The 23,738-nt window shown below is 40.5% G+C and overlaps 1 protein-coding gene across 1 annotated transcript in view; it reads right to left on the bottom strand.

Moving 5' to 3' along the window:
• Positions 1-23,738, bottom strand: part of agbl4 (AGBL carboxypeptidase 4) — a 332,443-nt gene that overhangs the window by 280,202 nt on the left and 28,503 nt on the right. Inside the window, exon 3 of the mRNA XM_040052989.1 lies at positions 21,814-21,938. Coding sequence (XP_039908923.1) covers positions 21,814-21,938 — 125 coding nt within the window. The remainder of the gene's footprint in view (positions 1-21,813; positions 21,939-23,738) is intronic.

A 23,738-nucleotide genomic window follows, 5' to 3' on the forward strand; every position in this document is an offset into this window, starting at 1 on the left:
ACATTAAGTCAGCATATTGGGCATAAATATTTTTTTGAGTATAGCTGCAGGGCATGTCAGAGTCTCATTCATTATTGTTCCCTCATACCTGTTTCCTTGGATGTGATATCATGTTGACGAATTGAATGAGAAGCCTAACATGTTAAAATATCCATATCTAAAGAGCACTTATCAAAGATATGCTTATATTTGCATTATATTGCCAAATTTATTTACTCACCCATCCAAATTAATAAGGGTGTTCCAATCGCTAAAACCAAGAAGCTAGTCGTGCAGACTGCTTCTACAAAATTGGTGGGAAAAAATGGGTCACTCTCAGGAGCCCAGTGATAGGATGCCACCTGTGCAACAAGTCCACTCGTGACATTTTCTTGCTACCAAATATTCAACTGTTGGTGGTATTACTGTATGACAAAGTGGAAATGATTGGGATGACAGCAACTCAGTCAAGTGGTAGGCCACCTAAAAACACAGAGTGAGGTCAGCGCATGCTGAGGCACATAGTGCGGAGAGGTCACCAACTTTCTGAAGAGTCAGTCGCTACAAACCTCCAAACTTTATGTGGCCCTCAGATTAGCTTCATTGAATGGGTTGCCATGACTAATCAGCTGTATGCAAGCCTTGCATCACCAAGCAAAATGCAAAGTGTCGGATGAAGCGGTGTAAAGCAGTGGTCCTCAACCTTTTTTTTGCGCCACGGACCGGTTTATGTCTGACAATATTTTCACGGACCGGCCTTTGAGGTGTCGCGGATAAATACAACAAAATAAAACCAGTACCGGTACCAAATAAAAGAAGATTTATTCATAACACTCGGGAAAAGAGCCAGGGAAACCAAGTTAACGATAAAAATGATTAAAACAAATAACGATAAAAACCAATAAAAGCCCTGAAAACCCTAAATTTCACATCCGAGCCTGAACTCTCGTGGCCTGGTACCAAACGGCCCGTGGCCTGGGGTTGGGGGCCGCTGGTGTAAAGCACCTGCCACTGGACTCTAGAGTAGTGGACCCGTGATCTTTGGAGTAATGATTCCTACTTTTTCATCTGGCAATCCAATGGACATGTCTGGGGTTGGCAGTTGCCAGGAGAACTGTACTTGTCTGACTGCACTGTGCCAAGTGTAAAGTTTGGGGGAGGTTGTTTTTCAGGAGTTGGGCTCGACTCCTTAGTTCCAGCAAAAGGAACTCTTCATGCTTCAGTATACCATGACATTATGGACAATTTGTTGCTCCCAGCTTTGTGAGAAAAGCTTGGGAATGTCCCTTCCTGTTCCAACATGGCTGTGCACCAGTGCACAAAGCAAGGTCCATAAAGACACAGATAAGTGAGTCTGGAAGTCCTAACCTTAACCCAACAGAACACCTTTAATTAGAGCAAGGCCTCACAAATGCACTTCTGACACACTCCTAAACATTGTGGAAAGCCTCTCCAGAAGAATTTAAGCTGTTATAGATACAAAGGGTGGACAGACATCATTTAAACCCTATTGTTTAAGAATGGTATGTCACTTAGATTCATATGCTTGTGAAGCTAGTTAAGAAAATACTTTTGGCATTAAAGTGTATTTGTAAACTGGAGGGTGAAACATTTAGTGAATACATATTAATATTAATGTTACCAATCCTTGACTTAAATGCAACTATTGTACTGATTATAGTAGTATTGCACTAAGTATAAGTACACACAAATATATGAATATATTTAGTTTTTTAGACTGTTTTCCATTTATTGATAAAAACCCTTTATTTCTATATCAACTTTAAGGCTTCTTATCTTCAACCTCAAAGTTTTAAACATATGTCGTTCTAACAGGACAGTCACAATGATCCAAACGCCCCCCGAGTTGATTTGGTCCCCGCCCTGTTACAGTAGGTGAAAACTAAATCCATGCCAGCTAACAGTGCCAGAACACAGTGGATAACACAAAATCTGTAGACAGGCTTTCCAAAGCCAGCGATCAAACATCTTTGCTGTCACTGACAAAATGAGAAGTCAAAATAAATATCTTGTGTGTGGGCTCAAAAAAAACTTTAAATTCCACGTTCTGGCTGACAAAATATGGTGTCAAATCTAAAAGACAAAAAAGGGCTAGGCGCCAAAATGAAAACATCCCATCCTATCGCTCACTATCAGTGAGCAATGGGGGCTGGTGTTATTCTAATAGGACTGTAATTAAAGCTTCCATCTCATCTCACTTGTGCGCACTCTGTCTGAAAACACATGCTCACAAGCACACACTCGCGCACACATGCCGGGAATCACAAAAATGCTTTGTTCCTCCCGCCCACCTCAAGTCCATCAAGGGGTGTGCATGTGTGTATACGTATGTGTGTTTGGGAGGGGGGGTTAAAATCATTCTTAATTACACATTTGTCACATGAAAAGCATTCTGCCTACTTTGTATGAGCTCTAGCAGTCTGATTAATTCAGCTATCCTCACATTCCAACTGCTCATTATACACCAAACTTCCACTCTTCACTGTCTTTTTTTATCTATGTCTTCCCCCATTTCAGTTTCTTCCTTCATTCCTTTGGTTCTTGACATTTTTCAGGCTTTTCATTTTAGTGTACTGATGTATGCTTGCCAGATCCAGTAGCCACAGAGGCAAGCTTCTCCTTGGGGACTCAGGGTTTGACAGCACACATAGCCTGTCAGTGTTCACTGCTGGCTAATGATGATAGGACAATTAGAGTGGAGAGGAACAATCGGTTTCTTGCCATTTATGTAGCTCTCCAGCTATCATCTTCTATACAAACGTCCCTGATGTATTAGAAAGAATCAAATTTCTCATATAAAATCTTTACATACTGAGTTTTGGCTGGATCTACTCTGAAGCGACACACTGGCTGGCCACTTTATTAGGTTCGGCTTTCTCATACCAATTTTGTCTTAATTCTTTGTGGCGCAGATCTAAGAAGGAACTGGAAACGATCCTCAGAGAGTTTGGTTCATAACAGTATCACGCAGTTGCTGCAGATTAGTCAGCTCCACATCCAATCTACCCTTACACAACATGCCAAAGGTGCTCTGCTGGATTGAGATCTGGTGACCTTTGAGGATACTTGAGAACAGTGAACTCATTGTCATATTCAAGATACCAAACTAAGATCATGCTGGAAGTAGCAATCAGAAGATGGGTTGGGCTGTGGCATTTAAATGATGCTCATTTGGTACTAAAATAAACCCCACACACCATTACACTACCACGAATGGATCCATGCTTTTGTGTTGTTTACACCAATTCTGACCCTACCATCTGAATGTCCCAGGAGAAATCAAGACTCATCACACCAGGCAATGTTTTTTCCAATCTTGTTTACTGATTTTCATGAGCCTGTGCAAATGGTAACATCGGTTTCATGTTCTTACCTGACAATAGAGGAATCTGTTGTGGTCGTCCAGCAGCTTCAAGGTCCGATGTTGTTGTGAGATGTTTGTCTGCATAGCTAGCTTGTAATGAGTGGTTAAAGTAAAGTCAAATTTTATTTAGAAACAGTAAATAGACATGTCTTATTCACACAAGCACTTTTATTATGTCTAAATGCTTTCTATCCAACACTCACACTCTGATGAAACTCAGTCTTTAGCATGTAGGGACTGAAACACCAACCGATCTGATTCCGATTGGTTGATGACTTACTCTGCCTCCTCAGCCACAGCCACGCCTTTATTATGAAAGGCCGCATACAAATTTTACAAAGTGCTTTACAACAAGTTTTTAGCTGCTTTTTAAAAAACAGATCACCAAGTCCACAGATCTCGGTCTCAAAGGGAGAGAGTCCCAGACGCTTGGAAAAGCTCTGTTGCCCTTATTTCTCAACCTTGTATGATGTATTGCCAGCAGGCCCTGATCACATGACCTCAGGGACATGCTGCTCATTTGAGTTACTGCTGCCTTCCTATCAGCTCAAAGCAGTCTGGCCATTCTCCTCTGACCTCTGATTCAACAAGGCATTTTCACCCCGCTGCTGCTCACTGGACATTTTCTGTTTTTCAGGTCATTCTCAGTAAACCCTAAACATGGTTGTGTGGAAAAATCTCAGCAGTTCAAAACACACATACACCAGCTCACCTCGCACAAACAACCATACTACATTCAAAAGTCACTTAAATCAACTCTCTTCCTTCATTTGAATTTTAGCAGGTCATACTGACCACAACTGCATTCCAACATGTTCTGACTTGCTACAATGTGATTGGTTGATCAGATATATGCGCCAAAGAGCAGTTGAACTAATAAAGTGAGGGCAATTTTAAAAATGAATAATAAAATGTTAATGGTAACAGTGCCCCCATAAGATACACTATACCCATTCTTACAGAAGCGCATTTGTGAGGTTAGACACTGATGCTGATATCTATATACTAGGGGTGCAACGATACTCGTATCAATATTGAACCGTTCGATACAGTGCTTTCGGTTCGGTACGCATATGTATCGAACAATACAACATTTTTAATTTATTTGAACAACTTTCCTTCTGACGATGCTGTCTGTGTTGAGCGCTCAGTGGATCTGCGCTCGACAGTGCAGCCTAGGCGGAGTAGTCGAACGCAGATTCACTGAGCGCAGGGCAAATTAGCGAGACAGAAGTTAAGCTCTCCTTGCAACATGGCAAATTGAACCTCCCCCACCCTTAATTCAGATGTGGCGTTTGGAACTATTTTGGTTTTCATGTGAAGTATGACCCTGAAGGTAAGCGCGTCATGGACAAAAGTAAAACAGTATGTTGGATGTGCCACGCAATGCTCAATTACATGGGTGGGAACTAGTGCGTTAGCGCAGTTAGCTCGTTAACGTGTTGGCCGTCCAGCCCCAGGCATGGGGCGATCCGCGGTAGCTCGTTAACTTGCCGTGTTGTGGCGTTAATGTCATTTCAACGAGATTAACGCTAACAGCACGAGTGGGAACACAACAAATATGACTGCACATTTACTCCGACATCATCCTAGTGCAAAGACAAGTGGAAGCAGACAAAAACAACAAGCAGGCATGCTACAAACTTTACCCGAGTCATTTAGACAGCCGTTAGCACATGATTCTCCTTATGGGGACCTGATATGTTTAATATGCTGCTGAGAATATAGCCCAGAAGAAGCGTATAGTAGAGCTTTTATTTTGGAAAGAGACATTTCTCTGTAATAAACTCTCTTTTCCAAAGATGAGTGATTCCTCAATCAGATATATTTATCTTTTTTATTACTTTGTTGTTTCAGCAACATTAAATTTAAAAACTGTACTTTTGAGTTAAAATATATATTTATAATTTTAATAAATGACAAATTAAAAAGGCATGAACATTTTTTTTTGTATCGAAAAAATATCGAACCGTGACACCAAAGTATCGAACCGAACCGAACCGTGAATTTTGTGTATCGTTGCACCCCTACTATATACATATAATTTGTCTTCCTCTTGGGGTTGTGTCCCATTTTGCATTGCATGGTGAGCAACAACAGCCCGCTGATTAGCAGTGCCGCCTCACAGCAAGAAGATTCTGGGCTCAAATCTGCTGGCTGTCTGAGGAGTTTGGAGAGAAACCGAGAAGAAAGATGTCCTCCACTTTTCAACCAAAAGATTTGACATAAAAGGAATTCACTTTCGAGACATCTTTTGATGAAACTTTCATCAGACAACTTTTCACCTTTCCCTGTTTAAGCAAATATCAACTTTGTTAGATGCAAAGCTGTCTTTTCAACATCTTTTCACAGAGCTTTTGCTGGGTGGGAAGACACCAATTAGTTGGTTATTTCTTACTAATCTGTGCAAATTAGTGTTCAATGTAGAGTCTTTTACTGACACTTTGACAAAGAATTTATACTTGCATGTGAAAATGCAGTTAAATCCCTCTCACGAGGAAAGGTCATGGTTTTAACTATATTTATTTTAGCAATACCACCACAATCCATGTTGACCATGAGCATTGTGGTGTAAAAGAAAGTCTAGCCCTACTTTTGTTGTGAAACATTGTTCATCTGTTTGAGCTATTTTCATCCTTTGTGAGCTTACAGGAAAGCAGAGGTCCACTACATCCCAGGAGATGCTAAAACGCAGCATCACAAAGACAAACAACATCTGTTTACTCTCAAAACACTCTGTAGCAGAGCTGCTGCCATGGTGGAGATATCACACATGCAGGCTGAACAAAGCAGTGAGGTGTCTGTATCACACAGTGATCGCCAATCTAAATCGTGTTTTACAGAGAGGCCCTATAAGGTTCGCTTTGCTTAGAATCTATGAAAGTGACGGTCCTTTGTGAGAGTAGAGCCAAGCTTTGCAACTTGAGGATGCTTGCTGTTGGACAAAAGTTCTGACCATAAAATTTCTTTTGCTGAAAAGGTGGAAGAAGAAGAGAGTCCGGGTGTGTGAGAGAAACACTGATGTTTATTTAGAACCTGGCAGATTTCAAATGAATGTAGTTATTGTAGCTCCCCAGGTTATGATAATTTTACACTCATCACCTCCTGATTTCTTAGTGTTCTGCACAGTTGTCAGGCGTGCATATTTCAGAGCAACAAATGTTATTATTAGACAAAGATAAAAAATCAAATCATCATTTAAAATTGATTTTTTTTGTGATCTGAAACGTAAGTTTCGCAAATATGCAAAAAACTAAGAAATCAGAAAGCGAGCTTGTTTCGGAAAACAAAAAACGTCACATAAACCAACATATGAATGCTGCCTCAAGCTCTCCGGAAGGTCCCTGAGGCCTGAACGAAGCAAGAAACAAAAGACAAAAGACAAAACAGATTTTTACCGGCTTCATATCAAACATCAGTTTTGCTGAACGCGTTAAGAACTTGACAGCACACATTTTGGAGGTGGTAGAGAAGGAAAAGACCAAATCCATAAGACCTTACACTCTTTTATACTTTCTTGATCCTAAAATATCCATGATATGAAAAGTAAACAACTAATCTTGAAAAAAATATTTTTACTTTTCACTCCTGCAGAAAGCTCCTTTTCTTTGAGAGATTCCTGAATGAAAGTACCTATAAGCTAGTTTGACACTAACAACTACAACAGCCACATTTTTTGGAAATGCACCAGTGTGAAATAAACGCATTGCATCACAGAGAATACCCTGACAGTCTCTTGCAGCTAAATACATGAAATGCAACTGTGTGTGTTTTTGTTGATGTGCCCACCCATAGCAGGTTACCACCACTGACACATGAAAGATTCATAGCAGATGTGACCAAAGCATCTCAGAACAGGAAGTTGTAATCCCCGGAGGCTCTGACACACACACACACACACACACACACACACACACACACACACACACACACACACACACACACACACACAGCCAGTGCCTACCAGACTGAATAATCACTGTTTTGTTTTATTGACATTTGGCTTGTGAATACATACCTGCAGACTCCTAAGATGGACAGAACAAAAACACACATTTGAGACCTCAGTCTTGATTTACAGAGTTGCACAATGTTGACAACATCTACCCCAAGGTGCTGGCAAGAGACAGAATTCTTCATGAGCCACTGGCTATCACACATACACATGGAAACACAGACACTATACCCCTGTTCTCAGGAAACACATTATATCTTTCTATATCAGTGTATTAGTGACTAAGTATGCATGCTCTTGCCACTAGAGAATAATAGAGAAAGATAAAAACCCTCTCTTTTAACCTCTATTTTACAATTTTGCAAAGACTCACAGTGCAACTGCATAATAACCAAGGCACCCCATCCACCCATGGTTAACTACTTGACAACCAACGACAAGACTGAACAAGACACCGGCTGTGATGCACTTTACTCTGTAGTCACAAATCAACATTTAGGGGGTGGTCCTGAAGAAGCTCCGCTACACATGGTAATAATGCATCGGTTTAATTAAGAAGCTCTCTGATTTGCTTTCCTTACTTAAGATCACTATACCTTCGTTGTCTGATAAGGACCATCACAGGAGGTAAAGAAGTCAAATTAGTAGGGTGTCTGTTTGCATTAATAAAAACACTGATGTTTAACACGAGTGCACTGCTAACATATTTAACTTTTTATTTGTATCATTTTATCTTATGTAGTGAAAAATATTATACTAAATTCCAAAGAAATCCAAAGGCTGAGTATCTTCTCCAGCATTCTCAGCTCTTCGGATCCCTTTCACTGTAACATTCACACAAACGTCGCTTTTGCCAAGGATGTATTTGTCCACTGTAGTGGGTCTAACATTATGCAGTTGTTTTGTATGTACTAATCTAGTCTTACTGTTGATTTAATAACATGAGCACTAATTCGAGCCAGCAGCATTAAAATCAAATCAGTTAAATGATTCGGCCTAGCTAAGGATGAGGAATGAAATTTTCATGCGATGGCAGAACAGTCAGTTGTTGTTAATGCTGACTAAAGACAGCAACCGTGTTGTGCTGTATTCTATATTAAATAAGGGAAATAAGTTTATAAACTGCTGTACATTGAAAATAAACATCTTAAACTATTATTCCAGATTAACAACAGAGACACAAATAAGCTAGCAAGCAGGGAGAGAAAGATAAAGATATAGTTTGATACAGCACGTGTTTAATGGGTTTAAGCCCATCAATCCCAGGTCAATATTTATTCTTATTAAAATTTCAGCAGAAATTGAAGTGGATGATGTAGAAATGTAACGAAAGCTGAAGCTCTGATCGTTCCAGTTATGTGGTGTGTCACTCACTGTGCAGTACACTGAAATGGGCCTTCATCTTGCTTGCTTAAACGATAGCTACTATGATGCTGTAAGCACACCAATAGTTTGTGACAACTGATGCTAACCTGACAGCAATATAGATTATATTCTCTGCTCAAAGCCTATTATTCTTATATCATTCAGGTACATCAATCACGTTTATGAAACTTATAAACAAAATATTTTGTGGAGAAGTGGTTGCTCCCTGTGAACTTGTAATCTTATTAGAGGTTGGTGTTTTGGGCAAAAGATCAAAAGAGGTTAAATCAAAATCCACAATCTCGAATCACAATCCTCCCCAAAGATTTCTGTAAGCTCAAAATCGTATGACTAGCTGTGGATGTGGCTGCCTAGATACAAAATCAATCACTTCAGCCTAAAGGTCCATTTCACTTAGGCTGGTCCTTGACAGGATCGGCTGGATTCCATTCTTCTGTGATGAAAGGCTCTGGTTATTAAAAAAAACGTAGCACAACAGCTAAACAAGTCAGTTTTACTTGTAAAAATGTATTGTTTGTTCAATCGCTTTGCCTCAGTCACACAATCACACCTGGTTGCTCAGGAAAAACGGTTGGCAAATGGTTGCTGGTGGTTTCTACCTGTCACAAAGAGGGCACTGCATAAAAACAACTGTAGCACCGTCCTGGTGGCAGCCTGTTGCAGCAGCTCTCTATAATTTTGATTAATTTTGATTAATAAAATTTCTGTCATCTGATTCTGAGTGTTTGCAGACAAGTTGGCATCTTCCATGCAAACTATCGATCTGTTTGAGACCAGTGCAATTACGAAGCGTTTTTTTGGCGCAGTAACATATACCTCTTTGTATCCAATTTCACCTAGCAACTGCAAGCAACCTCCAGCCAGGTACCACTCACCAGACAGTTGCGGACACACAGTGTGCATACAGAGAGGAAGATCCTGGTGATGGATGGATTGATGGATGGATGGATGGATGGATGGATGGTGGAGACAAAGAATACTAATGCAATGCACAACATTGCAGGCACTCTCATCAGATGCTGCATATTAGAATAGTAACTCGTCAGCAGCATCCCGAAACAATAAAACAGCAGTCGACAGACAGCTTAGCCCATCAGTACACTGTTAAATTACAGCCATCAGCACCCCCCTCCCCCTCTGGATCTAAACTCTCATCTCTAGCACCAGGAGAACAATCTGCAGAGTAATTAGCCTCCACCAACAGACAGTTACAGAGAGAAGGAGGACGTTTGGCTTGATTAAATTATTAAACCACAAACAAAAAACAAAAGCAGCATCAAAGAGGCACTGCGGCTCTCCTTCAAAGCTCCTCGCTGTTCCCTAAATACAGAATACAGAGAACGTCTTCTCCCAAGCCACTAGTTGGCATAATTAGCTAAATGTGTGCGTTTGTGCACGGGTGTGTGTTAGTGCGTATGTGTTTGCTGTGATTGGACCCATTCCTCCAACTGCTATCTAAAATAACCAAGCGGTTAACGACAACACGATGCCAGGGACCCTCCTACCGCCACCCCTCCCCCACAGCAACAGACGCACACATCACACACGTCTACACACGTACACATTAAACAATACTCTAATTACAACATTTATAACTCCCTCTTGCCTCGCAAGTCTCCCCAACCCCCAACCCGCAAATCTGTGAATCTGGAATTGAATTTAGCCCAAGTTGAGGGCTGCGCTGGCATGAAAAGACTATTTGATTAGAACGGCAGTTGTTTCATTTGTGGTGCAGCAGATTGCAGAGCCTCTCTATCCGGTGTGCAATCTGTATTCATTACTCGGTGTAAAAGGATGATCCATGTCCTGACACCAGGCTCATCATTTCATGCAGATGCACAGCAGCTCCACAAGGCCCTTACTGAGTCCCCATAAAATGCCTCCTGCTGAAACCTCGACAACGATCCTCTCGCTTACTTTCCATCTCTTCCCTCTTTTCCTCTTTTCTCAATTCAGGCTTATTATCTTTCTCTGATTACTTCTTGGACTGAGATGAGCAAAGCTGGGATGAATAGAGGATTGGTTGGCAAGTTTTATATTTACAAAAACTTTGCTAATATTTACAGTAAATAGCACTGTGTTGGAAACTGCCACCGATTTGCATAAATGAGCAGTATAAAATCAATAAACACTGCAAATTTATACAAAAGTGGAATGCAATTACTTTTCAGAACATTGCATTTAACTGTGCCAATATCGCAGGTAAAGAAAAAAAAGTTCATATATTAACAACATTATTACAAGCCCCTCCAGAAGCAGTTTATAGCATCTCACTGCTCTCATTTCTCGTTCTGTTCCTTCCATGCCTTCCCCTTTTGCTTTTAATTCCATGCTGTGCTTTGCAACATTTTCTCTCCATTCAAGGACTGCAAAGGCCTGCTGGCTCCCTGCTGCAACAAGCCTCTAAGTCGAACCTTTCAAAACACAGGCAGCATTTTAAACTGCACCATATCTGTGCTCTTTATTTAGCGGGTGTACATACATGGGTACACACACATGGGTGTATATGTACTGTTGGTGGTTAATTTATTCAGTCCTTTAGTATATACATCTTAATGCATCCACCTCATTTAAACAGGCTGTGTGAACCAGAGGCAGTAGGAGACATGTATATTGCAATCATGGCAAGGGAAACTACTCCAGGGAGCATAGAGATGTTTTTTTTACCGTTTTTATTTATTCTGTATTGTGGTGAGTTAAATGTAGTTTCACTGTCCATATAGTGAAGAACTGCAGTTTTAGATTATGACCCATGCTAGATATCTGCTAGCCTTCATCTCAACTAATTCAGTAAAGCCTAGCAGTCACTCAGGCCCATCAACACGTAGTAATGCAAACACTAAACCCTAATACAATTTAAACACCTTACTTATGACATTTTCTCCCCTTTATACATGTGAAATAGAGTGAGATATTAGTTATTAACAAACCTTTTTTTTTAACCAGGCTATAAAGCTTCAAGGCTTCACATGGCAATTCAAAGAAGCTGCGGATCCACCTGCTGCAAATAAAATACCAAAAACACATTTTTGGCAGCATGTCACACTGTTGTAATCCTGGGTTGGCCAACTGATGATTATCCTGATGAATCACCCCATCTACAAATTCCCCTATGCCACTAAAATAGCTGACAAACATGAAAACTGAGGTTTTCCAAAAAATATTACGTTTACTGCCATTAATTAATATATTTTTGAAAGGAAGCCCTAAATGAGTAGGCTCACAGTTGAAACGGAAGTATTGGGCACATAAATCCAGTAATCCAGTTTTTAAAGGTTTTTTTAAGTCTTTGGAAACTATGAGCTAAGAGCAATGCATAAGTCTCTGCTGTTTGAATAAAGAGAATCTAAACGCCTAATAAAAAAATGTGTCTGCTTTATTTCAAAACATGCCCTTAAGCTTTGTACCTCCTTTTTAAAGTGAATCAAGCTAAAAAATAAGGCAATGAATTTTGATAAGGAACCTTGCGTCAGCAGAGATAACCCAGGGAAAACTCATTTTGCTATCAGGAAGACAATTTGAAAATTCATTCTCTGCTGTTGTCATATCCTTTTGTCCATGTCATTATGAAGTGATCTGGGGAGCATCAGCTTTGACAATAAGGAAGCATGCCTTAACAGAAAAAGGTCGCTCACAAAACCCTACACTCTCTGACACAAACGTCTGATGCCTTGCATGTCTTTCAAAACCACACAAGTCTTTCCATAACTTCCTTATTGGGTGTGAAAGTAGGATCCTAAACTTTCTAGGCCCATGTGATGTGTTTGAAGTGAAATAATCCCTTTGGCAGAGTCAAATAGAAGCCAATGTCTCTCCTTTGGAGAATGTAAAGAGGAGAAGCTTAAAAATGAACTTTCAAAGAAGAGGACCACAACCACAGGACGCATGCCTATCTACCTAGTGCCATATGCTGCAAAAAGAAAAGGCAATGCAAAGGCATACAAATGAAGGGGGAAAAAAGACAAGCAGACCTGTTGACAAGCAGCGTTTGGAAGTTTAATCCTACGGCTGTGTATCCACCAAACCCTCCCATAAACAGAACCAAAGTGGTCCTGCCACAAGAAGCTGCCACCAACCAGCTGTCTGCAGTGCATGCTCATGGACACGCTACGCCAGCAGCGATTAGCCCATGTTCGTCCGATGTGCTCACCAGAGACCTGTCTATGCCCTTGTTCCACTGTCACTGCTGAAGGACATCACAACTTAGACATGACAGTGGGGAGATGCAAGAACTGCAGAGAATGAGACAGAAGCAGAATAGACATGGGAGCTGGAGGGTCCCTGAACACCTCTGCAAACCTGAGAAGACAGGGGGAAGCACAGGTGAAGTTCAATGTGTTCATCAACACAGAAATTGCAGCGACAGGCCTAAAGCAGGACACTGTCAGCAGCTGATGGAGGAGCGAGCGTAGTTAAAAAAATCTATTATCCAGACTGGCACTGATGTTATAAACAACAACCAGCAGCTGACTTTACAGAACTATTACTTCTCAGAAGTACACCACTCCTAATGCTGCTTCTGTTTCTTCTGTATGGGAAATAATAATAATGATTTAAAAAAACAATTAAAGTGCATCATATCCATTAGCCTGCTGGTGTCTACTCTCTCCTTACATTCTAGTGTTTCTCTCCATCTTTCATTCCTTCTACTTGAGTCTTAAAGAGGCCATATTATGCTCCTCAGGGTTTTCCTTCGTGTAGGTTTTGTTGGGAGTCTGGGCTTTTCTACTCTTAGCACATTTTCATATTGTTAGTCTGCCATTTTTACTTACTTGCCTGAGCTGCTGCTAAATCTAAAATATCTCAGCCAAGAGCACAGCACATCAAATGTTTTTCAAGCTCACTAAAGCCTGCAGCTCTACTCCAGCAAGAAAGGACACAGCACCGGTCCAACAGTGAGGTGAATGTTAATTTAATGTTCATATTTTATGTTTGACAATAGTAAAAAAAAAAAAATCCCTGACTTGTGGAAAGGAAATGCTCTTTTCAGAACCACTGGACTTCATTCACAAAAAGAAATTTTCACCTCGCAGAGATTGAGAGATGCTGGTCAGTTTGTGTGGCTTTTAGTTTGGATCTGAACTAGCTTATACGAGGGCAATCCCAAAAGTAAGGTCTCCTGTTGTTTTAGAAATACAAACAACTGTTTATTTTCCATAATATTTACACCATTTTAAAGCTTGAAGACCTATCTATTTTCCTACATAATCGCCATTTAGGTTGGTGCATTTTTGTAGACGCTGTGGCAGTTTTACAATGCCCATGTCATAGCCGCTTGCTGCTGTCGCAGAATCGCCTTCCGGACGAGTGCTCTTTCAACGTTGGGAACAGGTGGTAGTTACTGGGTGCGAAGTCCGGACTGTAGGGTGGGTGATGAAGTTCCACCAAAGTTTTACAGAAGAGCGACAGTGTGACGGGTGACGTGTGGACGCGCGGTGCTGTGGAGAATGCTTACGCACAGTGTGCGCAGTGTGGAACTGTGTTTTGGGCCCGAAAGGCGGTATTGTTGGTTGACTTTCTGCCTGTTGGGACCACAGTAAATGCTGACTGGTACTGTGAAACACGGGAAAAAACTCAGAAGGGCATTTCAGAACTGGAGAAGAGGAATGCTGAGCAAGGGCGTAAGCATTCTCCACGACACTGCACATCCACATGTTGCCCGTCACAGTGTCGCTCTCCTTCAAAACTTGTTGAAAGAACATTTGTCCAGAAGGCGATTCTGCGAGGGCGGCGAGCGGCTATGACATGGGCATTGTAAAACCGCCACAGTGTCTACAAAAATGCATCGACCGAAATGGCGATTATGTAGGGATATATATAAGTCTTCAAGCTAGAGCTGGGCGATAGAACGATAACAATATGTATTGCGAAATAACTTTTTCTCGATAGAAAAATGAAACTATTGCGATAGACCTCATCTCTCTCTCTCTTCCTCTCTTATAAAAAAATGAATAGCCAATACAAATTAAGCAGCACAGAGCCGAACCAATCACAGCCGCAGCGTCACGTCACGTAACTTGTTACGTACAGCTCAAGTGCCAAGCCACACATGTGTATTTGTTTGGGAAGCAGCCAGCCGAAGTGCGGCCGGGTAATGGAGGAAATGAGTGTGCCAACTAGAGAAAAATCAACCGAGAGCTTGGGTGACCAGGTTACCGAAGAGAACACAGATGACGGTTCCAATGCCGGAGAGATTGTCGAAAGGAAAGGCCAGAGAAGTTCCGTAGTGTGGAGGTATTTCGGCTATTTGAAGTCTGACAAAAAGCTCCAGCGTCTTACCATATGAAAAAAAAGCTAAGAGACATAGCAACATAACGAATGCCATAGCTTACTCTCTTGCTAAAGACATGCTACTAATAAACACGGTCGACAATGAAGGATTCAAGCAGCTAATTAAAGTAATGGATCCTCATTACCAACTCCTTGGACATAAACATTTCTCTCAGACAGCGCTTCCAAAGCAATATTAAATAAGTTAGTCAATTTTGTCTCTTCTACTGTAAAATAAACTAAGATTTATTTTTAGAATTAATATTTTGTTTCTAAGTGGAACTGACACTTTAGTAGTCTGTTTTGTTTGTTCTATTTTGAAACTTAAATGCTTTAGCGGCTACCTTTTGTGTAGTTTGTAATATTTGCCTTTATTTTGCTTAAACTGAAGCCTCATTTTAAGTACATCTACCCTGTTGAACTTATTATGGGAAATAAATATTTACCGTAATTGTCGGGCTATAAGCCGCTACTTTTTGCACAAGCTTTGAACCCTGCGGCTTTTAGTCAGGTGCGGCTTTTCTATGGATTGTCCATGAGCGGATTTGTTTTGTTTGTTCCGCTGTTGTACGGCACTACGTTGCCTGGCGGAAGGATCGGGGTTCAAGAGTGGTATGTTGGTCACATGTCCATCCGCCAGGCAACGTAGTGCCGTACGAAGTAGCGCGAAAAACAAACTTCAAAGTAGCGCGAAAAACAAACTTCAAAGTAGCGCTACGCGTTCAGCTGGAGGCGTGGATGATGAGCGGCGATAAACTTGCGAAAAGCAAGTTATGCCCAACTCCACCATTGGATTCTGACAGCGTGGGAAAGTGTGAAAACATCCACGATCACCAACGGATTTCGAAGGGCTGGACTGCTGCATGATGGAGAGGACACCGCCACGGCCCTTCAGAGGGTGTTCGACTCTGACACTGACAACGAGGATTTCTTTGGTTTTGAAAGTGACAACGAAGGAGAGAAGCGGAGAGTGGATGACGAAGCCATCCTGAACCTGTTCGTTTCCGACACTGGAGGAGAGGACTTTGGTGGTTTTAGTGCGCAGGAAGATGGTGGTGAATGACTGACTTTTCTTCTTGTTAAAGCCGTGTCACTGCACCTGAGCCCAAAAGGTAGGCCGGATCTATTTTTCTGGTGTGCTGTAGGTTATTGTTATGTACTACATTTGTTACTCATTTATGAAGCACAGTACATGTTTTGTACTTGTAATTACCAGTACTTTTACATATACCTAAAAAGTTATGCAAATATGTACCCATAACTTGTTTTTCAAAATATTAATAAAAGGGGTGTGTCTCCAAACAGCCGTCTCTTTCCTGACAATTCCCTTTGTGCATATTCTCTTACATATGATAAGTCAACATTGAAACACCTGCGGCTTTTAGTCAGGTGCGGCTAATGTATGTAGAAAACAGGATTTTCCCCTGATTTTAGCTTGTGCGGCTAATATTCAGGTGCGCTCTGTAGTCCGGGAAATACGGTAAATCAAAACAAGCAGCTGACTATTTCACATTTTACTTGTGAGCAACGGCACATTTAAATCTTACAAATATAGTTATTTGGCTTATATCGTGATATATATCGTTATCGCCTGAAATGAAAAAAGCATATCGTGATATGAAAAAATCTTATATCGCCCAGCTCTACTTCAAGCTTTAAAATGATGTAAATATCATGGAAAATAAACGGTTGTTTGTATTTCTAAAACAATAGGAGGCCTTACTTTTGGGATTGCCCTCGTACGACAACATAGCTACATAACAAATCAAGTTATCACTGGAACAACAACTTCTATGATCAGTAAAATAGCTTATACACCAGTCAAAGTGAAAACACAAGCAACGTATCCAGGAGGAGGTCCTTAAAGTGAGGCCTTGAACAAGGACTTCTGAACCACTGAAGAAATGTTTCAATAATGTAAGCTTAATAAAATACAGTACAGCAGGGACAGAAACGTAGCACTGGTAAATAAGCATTAGTGAAACAAAGTCATTAATGGCGTGGTGAGAGTTTTAACATCCTATTTAACTTTTTACTTCTCCCGTGACAAATTGCATAACATCACTAATTTGAACAGGTGAGCATTGTCTGAAAAAGTAAAGTAATGATGGCTCTTTGGGGAGTCTATATAACACATGGCCTATTCTTCTTCTGTTCATCCTCTTTCCTGATTATGGAGAGTAACTGCTCTACACTGTGCTTTCCTGGGACAAGTGAGGCTTACAAATCACCCCTGCAGCAGTTGGAGGAGTTGAAGGCGCTCGGTGCAAGGTTTTACTGCCTGTCTTCTATGAATGGCTCCCTTAAGGCTCCTATGATAATAGCTCACAGCCGTGCCCTTCACGGAACCTGACATCAAGTACACCCCTACAGCTGAATGGGAAAGCATATCAACTTAGTCAGTGGAGTTTCATATCAACTCACCCACTGGTTTCTGATGGTAACATAGGCAGAAACTGGAATGAAATCGTGGTAGCTAGAAGTTACATATCAGGTAGAAATTCACTCAGTATGAAACTTTTTTCAAAGGTCCTATCTCACTGGCTTCTTGCAATTTTTACTTGAAGAAGACTCCATACATCAGACAACTTTGATTTTAACTCAGTTTACTTAATTCCATGTGTATTGTATAATTTATTTTCTCCTTTTCCCCCTTACTTGCTTATTATTAGTGAAAACAAAGACAGCAGTTACTAGTCTCTGATCTTGTATGTTGTATTTTGTTGTCGTGTAGTCTGCCACAAGCCCTGCAGTCATTCCAAATATTTGAGACAAATTTGCTCTAATTCTGCCCGCTCTGCAGACAACTGGGAAACACTTTACAGAAATTATGAAGCATAAAAAAAAACAACCAAAACTGAATAATAAATGAGTCCATTTCAATCGCTTATCAAGTCACATGTTGGTCACATCACTAAGAATACGCAGTCATGCATATTTTTCATGCTTTTGCACATGCTGCTGTTTATTAGGTCTAACGCATGCTATGTTCATCATCTCTGCTTAGCATGTTAGCAGATGAGATTTGTAAAAGACAGATGAGACTGATGGGGATGTCATAAGTTCTGCAGGTACATGCCCGCTGAGAGGAATATGAACCTAAATAATTTCACAGCAATCCATCAAATAGCTGTGACTTCCAATGCATCTAAATTTCATACACCAGCATGTGGTCTCTGTCTAATATCTGGGTTTTTCCTGCTGCAAAATGAGTCTTTGAGAAATCAATATAAATGTATTTTATGTTAAAGTAAATTAAATTTCATTTTAGAATAAGGGTAAGGTTAAAGCCTCCTTTGTGGGTGCTCATTTTAATATAAGCAGGAAATTAAAACTTAATTTAAATCACGTGAAGCTTTCATACAGGTCATAGTAAGTAAGGGCTCGTGTCGTTTCATGTGTTTCAGTAATACACAAACTTTGTACTTTTTGCTTTGAGAAGAAAACAATTTTTGTGCACCTCTCCTGAAAAATTAACACCGCTTCAAACAGTCACATGGCCCACTCATTGCCACCAACATAACCAGAATTGGTCTTAACTTTCAGAGGTAAGTGAGTGGTTCGATAACCACACAAAAAGGAAGGACATACAAAAAAAGAGACATTCATCCATCCGGCCATCCATCATAACCGGTGCTACGGTGAAGCCAATTTCCACAAAGCTGCTAAGCTGATTGAGGCAGACCAAATCTGTTTCACCAGCTTACATTCCTTCAAAATGGCCATCTCACTTCCAATATCACGGGCTTTTACTGTTCCCCATTCCCTTGGCTCAGGCTGAGAGTTAGCAAGGCTTAGCTGGATGAAACACTCCAACAGCCCAGTTCTTCCCTGGAACCCACTGATATCTCTATAGCACAGCCTCTCCCCCATACTATAGCTGCACTTAGCTGGTTTATTTACTCATGCTATTATTCTTTCTCTATTAAATTTCTCAGCTTTATTTTTTTTGCTTCATGTCACAACAATATTGCAATCATTAGTATATAAAGTAAAGATTTATGTGAATTCTGATGATTCCAGGCACACAGACACAATCTAATCAGTAATCACACTGCCTGTGTATACATACGCACACTCTGACAAAATGCACAGGCAGCACTTAACCACAACACCTTCCACTGGAGTAGATTAAATTCACACAAGACCTTTTTTGAAGAAGGAAATTGGACAGATAAGAAACCGTTTTTTAATGAAAAAAACGCTTTTGAGGGGGTCTATAAAGAAAGATCGAGCAGGGAGGTGCAATAGGGATAGATGTTCACCTGTTTTTGTCACCTCTGTGCCTGCTGCATGCATGCACCACAATATACAGCATATTATTATCTATGATATTTATAAATCTCCAGTCATTACAGTGTCACATTTCCCTTCCCTGTCCCTTTCTCTCTGTCACTGTCTCACACATTTTCTGTCATTTGGCCACAACAGCAAATATCCTATTGGCCCAGGCTGCAGGCTGCTGGTGCTGGTCTATCTGGTCCTGGGATCGATCCGGCTCCAAGCCGAGGCCTCCCATTCATCTCAGTGCCATAAAATGTGATTAGTGCTGACTACAGCACTGCGGGGAGATGGGCTGATAGCCTCAGATAGACTGGGCTGGACAAGCTACAGGAAGACAGCAGCACGCTGTGGATCCCTCCTTGCCATTCTCTATGTTTTGCTTTCCTTTTTTCCTTCCATTGTCACTTTACATTTGCTTTTTCCTCACTATCGTTTTGCCAGTCTCTTTGCTTCTTTCTATCTAATCAACTCTGTCTTTATATCTAGCTGTCTCCAGACTGTCTCTTTCTTTACTTTATCTCATTTTTTTCTACACCTGACAAGTACTGCTGTGCTGTGCACAAATTACACTGCAGCAGTCAAACTTAAATGCCAATATTGTCAGTTTTTCCTTCTTTTTATTCTGCAATGTTATATTCAAATGATACAACAAGCCTTCATCCCCTTAAGCCACACACGGTGCACACACACGTGGTGTATCTCTTTGCCATGTGACCACGTCTGTCAGCCAATCACCAGCTCCGAGCTTGCCAGCGGCAGGAAGTTTGGAGGCTGTGACAAGAAGTGAGGTAGTAAATTGAACATTACCTCTACCACTAGCTCTGAGGGGGGAAAAGCTTCAACTTTCAAATGAAAAATGAAGTATGTAACATTCAGGGAAGTATTGCGACAGATTACGCTGCACATGTTTAGGTGTGGACAAATGATAGAATATGACATATAATTGTGGATGGAAACTGATATGAATTTAGCGTTTCAGACTGCATTATCAATATCACCTATCAATTCAGTTCCTTATCGATTCTCATTGGTCTCTCATTCGCTCGGCTTTGAGAGTCACCGCCATCACTAAGCAGCATATCAAAGACATTACATCTGTGTAAACTAACTGCATGCTGTATGGTCAAATGTTTCTGAATGCTGGAGGTATTTTCCCTCTTTGTTGTGATCAGTGTAATGTGTAATGTAATACACATATTACACAGAATACTTTTTTTTAAAAGTAATGCAGTACTTTACTCAATTACTCCCAGGGGAAAGTAATTTGTTATACTATTACACTGTAAACCTGCAGTCTACAGCCCCACACACCACCACAAATCCCTATCCTAATAAGAGTACATATATGATCTTAATCTTAGTATTTAGGTAGGAACAAAAAGCCGCCAGCGCCAAGCAAAGGTGAAATCCGGCCCACAGAGACTTTAAAGGGATCGCCACAGCAATTCTACTTTAGAAACATGAACAAGTAGAATCGAGGCTGCAGCTTCATCACTGCCTTTGTTACCTGTTAAAGTTTAGGGTCTGGCTGCTGGGCCGGTCAGCATTCACTCAACTATTAGGAACCCTCCCTCGTGCTTTACTCTCGCGCTGCTCCGTGTGGCAAATCGAGCGCACCTCTCTGCATTTCGAACACGTGTCACAACAATTAAGAGGACCCGAGGGAAGCTCGGAAAGCTAAGCAGAAGTTATTTGGAGAGGAGAGTGACTGCCGTTGGTTGAAAAGAGAGGTAAAAAAAAAAAACTTCAGTGGTGTGGAAACATAATGGGTTCGCGGAGTCAGACATAGATCAAGTAGACATAGTGTGTAAACTTTGCTACGGTGTTGTAGCTGCACCACAGAGCAACACTGCAAAGTTCACTAAACATAGATGTTTACATTTTTCATTTATTTTTTATATTGCAAACATTTGCACTGTTATCAGTATTTGCACACTATTTTATATTATTTTTTGACAATCTTTAAAGTCATTATTCAACACATTGTTATTGTTAAATAAATATCGTCAAATAATCGAGATCTCAATTTCAGTGAAAATAATCGTGGTTATCATTTTTGCCATAATCGAGCAGCCCTAGATATATGTAATATTAAAGTAAGAAGAGAAGTTGATAGTGATCCAAACATTGCTGTAAGTTTATAGTTGTTTGAGTATACACCTAAAAAAAAATCTACATTAACCCTTTCATGCATGATTTATGACAACCTCAATCAGGATTTTTTTCCTCATATATTTATTCATCTTTAGGCATAAAAAAAGATTTTTGAACTTTTTTTTTAAAACGTGTACTATTTAAAGAGTTTTTTACAGGTGGACAACACACGTTTTGACAGTATGGAGTGGCACATCAGTGTCCAATATGTGCAAGTATACCATCAACACTGACACAAATACAAGAAAACAGCCTTTGAATAGCTGTCCACTATAATGACCACTATGCGTGAAAGGGATAAGTTAGATAGCATTGTCTATTCTAAATTAATTAATAAGTGAAGACGTGGGTACATACAGAGACAGCCAGCAAACACACTAAAAGGCCAAAGCACGCTAACCTGTGTCTCTCGGACATTCTCCACAGTGAAGTTAAACCACACTCTGAATCGGGGGTTGCAGGTGTCAGGCCGGATGAAGAGATCAAATTCAAACTCACTGATGTAGTCAACACGACCCAGGTTCCCTGAGGGGAAGAAAAAAAACAACTTAGATTGGCATGTTGTAGAACTGATCAGTGATTCGCTTCTTCAGTATTGCTAAATCCTCTCAGTCGATATACACAAAACTTTACAGAAAGACAGGCAGGCAATCCCAAGACAAGATAATGCTGTAGAACAGCTCCTTTTAAATCTAAGACGTGCTTTTAAAGACACGTGTTCACATTAAATGTCATGCAGACACACAGGCCAACCTGTTTTATTAACAGCCACCCAAATATGCATATTATGTGACCAAGTCAAGGTTTCCTATTTCTCAGTGAATTTATGGCAGCCCCGCACAATAGCAACACTGACCATCATATATTGACGTTCTATTTATTCTGCTACTGTACAATAGCAGAGTGAGTGAAATCTTTTCTCAGTGTAGAGCTGCTTGAAACATGCACAGCATCTGGATCAAAGAAGTGATCAATTGTGGAAGGAAGGAGTGTCGTAGGCTCTTCTTGTGCTGAGAAAACAGCTGGCTCTGTATCATAAACACCTCGGCAACAATTTTTACAAAACTGATGCACTGAAATTGACAATCACAAGTAGGGCTGGGCCATATCATACCGTTCACGGTAATACCGGTATAATGTTGGGCAACGATAAGAAAATGAAATATCGCGATAGAATATGGGTAAAATGTGCATGTGCAGTGCTTTTGATTTCATATGCATATGGCCTAAAAAGCATGGCGGCGACGGAGAATGAGAAGGGCGAATTGTTGAATGAAACAGATGAACCAGAACTGGTTTGTAAAAATGCTGCAACTTCAATGGTGTTGAACTGGTTTAGCTTTTGTCCGTCAGATACACAACAAAGCACTATTTTTGGTAGAGCATGCTAGCGGGCCGTCGTTATTACCGTATTTTTTGGAAAATACGGCGCACTTAAAATCAATCCTTTTTTCTGAAAATCGACAGTGCCCCTTATAATCCCGTGCGCCTTATGTATGAATTCTGGTTGTGTTTACTGACCTCGAAACGATTTTATGTGGTACACGGCGCTCAGCAATCTGTCAAATGTTTTAGTACGACTTTGCTAAGCTACGAACCCGCACCGCTTGATGGATTGTCGGAGCGTTACGGCTATCGTTGGCAGGAGCCTCGCGGAGTGATACGTACTGTGCTTCAACATAATATTGCCGTATTGTGTGTGTATAACCTCTTTTTAAGTTTTGTGGATATTATACATGGTTATGCTGAGGATATGTCGGCCAATTTCCACTGGAAATGCCTTTCGGTTAAACTGTCAGCAAGGAATTTGCATTTGCACTGTTAAGTTTTTATATAACTTTAATGCACATAAAAAACAGCTGCTTGTTTACGTGAAAATACGTTGATGGGTTTTTTTTGCACTAACAAAGTTGTAGAGTTGTAAAGTATTTTGTCTAGTGTCAATTATATTGTCCGTTATCGCAAATTTTCAAATGTATATCGTGATAAATATCTTTGGTCATATCACCCTGCTCTAATCACAAGGTAGTCTATGGTCTTAACAAAACCCTCTCAGCATCAGAGACCCAACAGCAGCTATACTATGACGTAACTATGAGTTAATGTTAGAGTACAGATGAATTATGAAATCAACTGCTTGTTCATCTGGTTAAGTTTAATTCTGAATGTTTCTTATGAAAGTTTTCTCTCTCTCCTGCTGAATGAAAGTAAATATCACTGGAATGCACTCTGCCTGACAAAGCAGCAGGTCGGACTACGCTCCGTATTTTTCTGCAACCAAACCAACTTAATCTCTCAGACATTTACTGCCATAGGTATGAGAAA

This window comes from Simochromis diagramma, unplaced genomic scaffold (genome assembly GCF_900408965.1).
Source record: "Simochromis diagramma unplaced genomic scaffold, fSimDia1.1 OVJJ01000419.1, whole genome shotgun sequence".
In the NCBI taxonomy this organism is placed as follows: Eukaryota; Metazoa; Chordata; class Actinopteri; order Cichliformes; family Cichlidae; genus Simochromis; species Simochromis diagramma.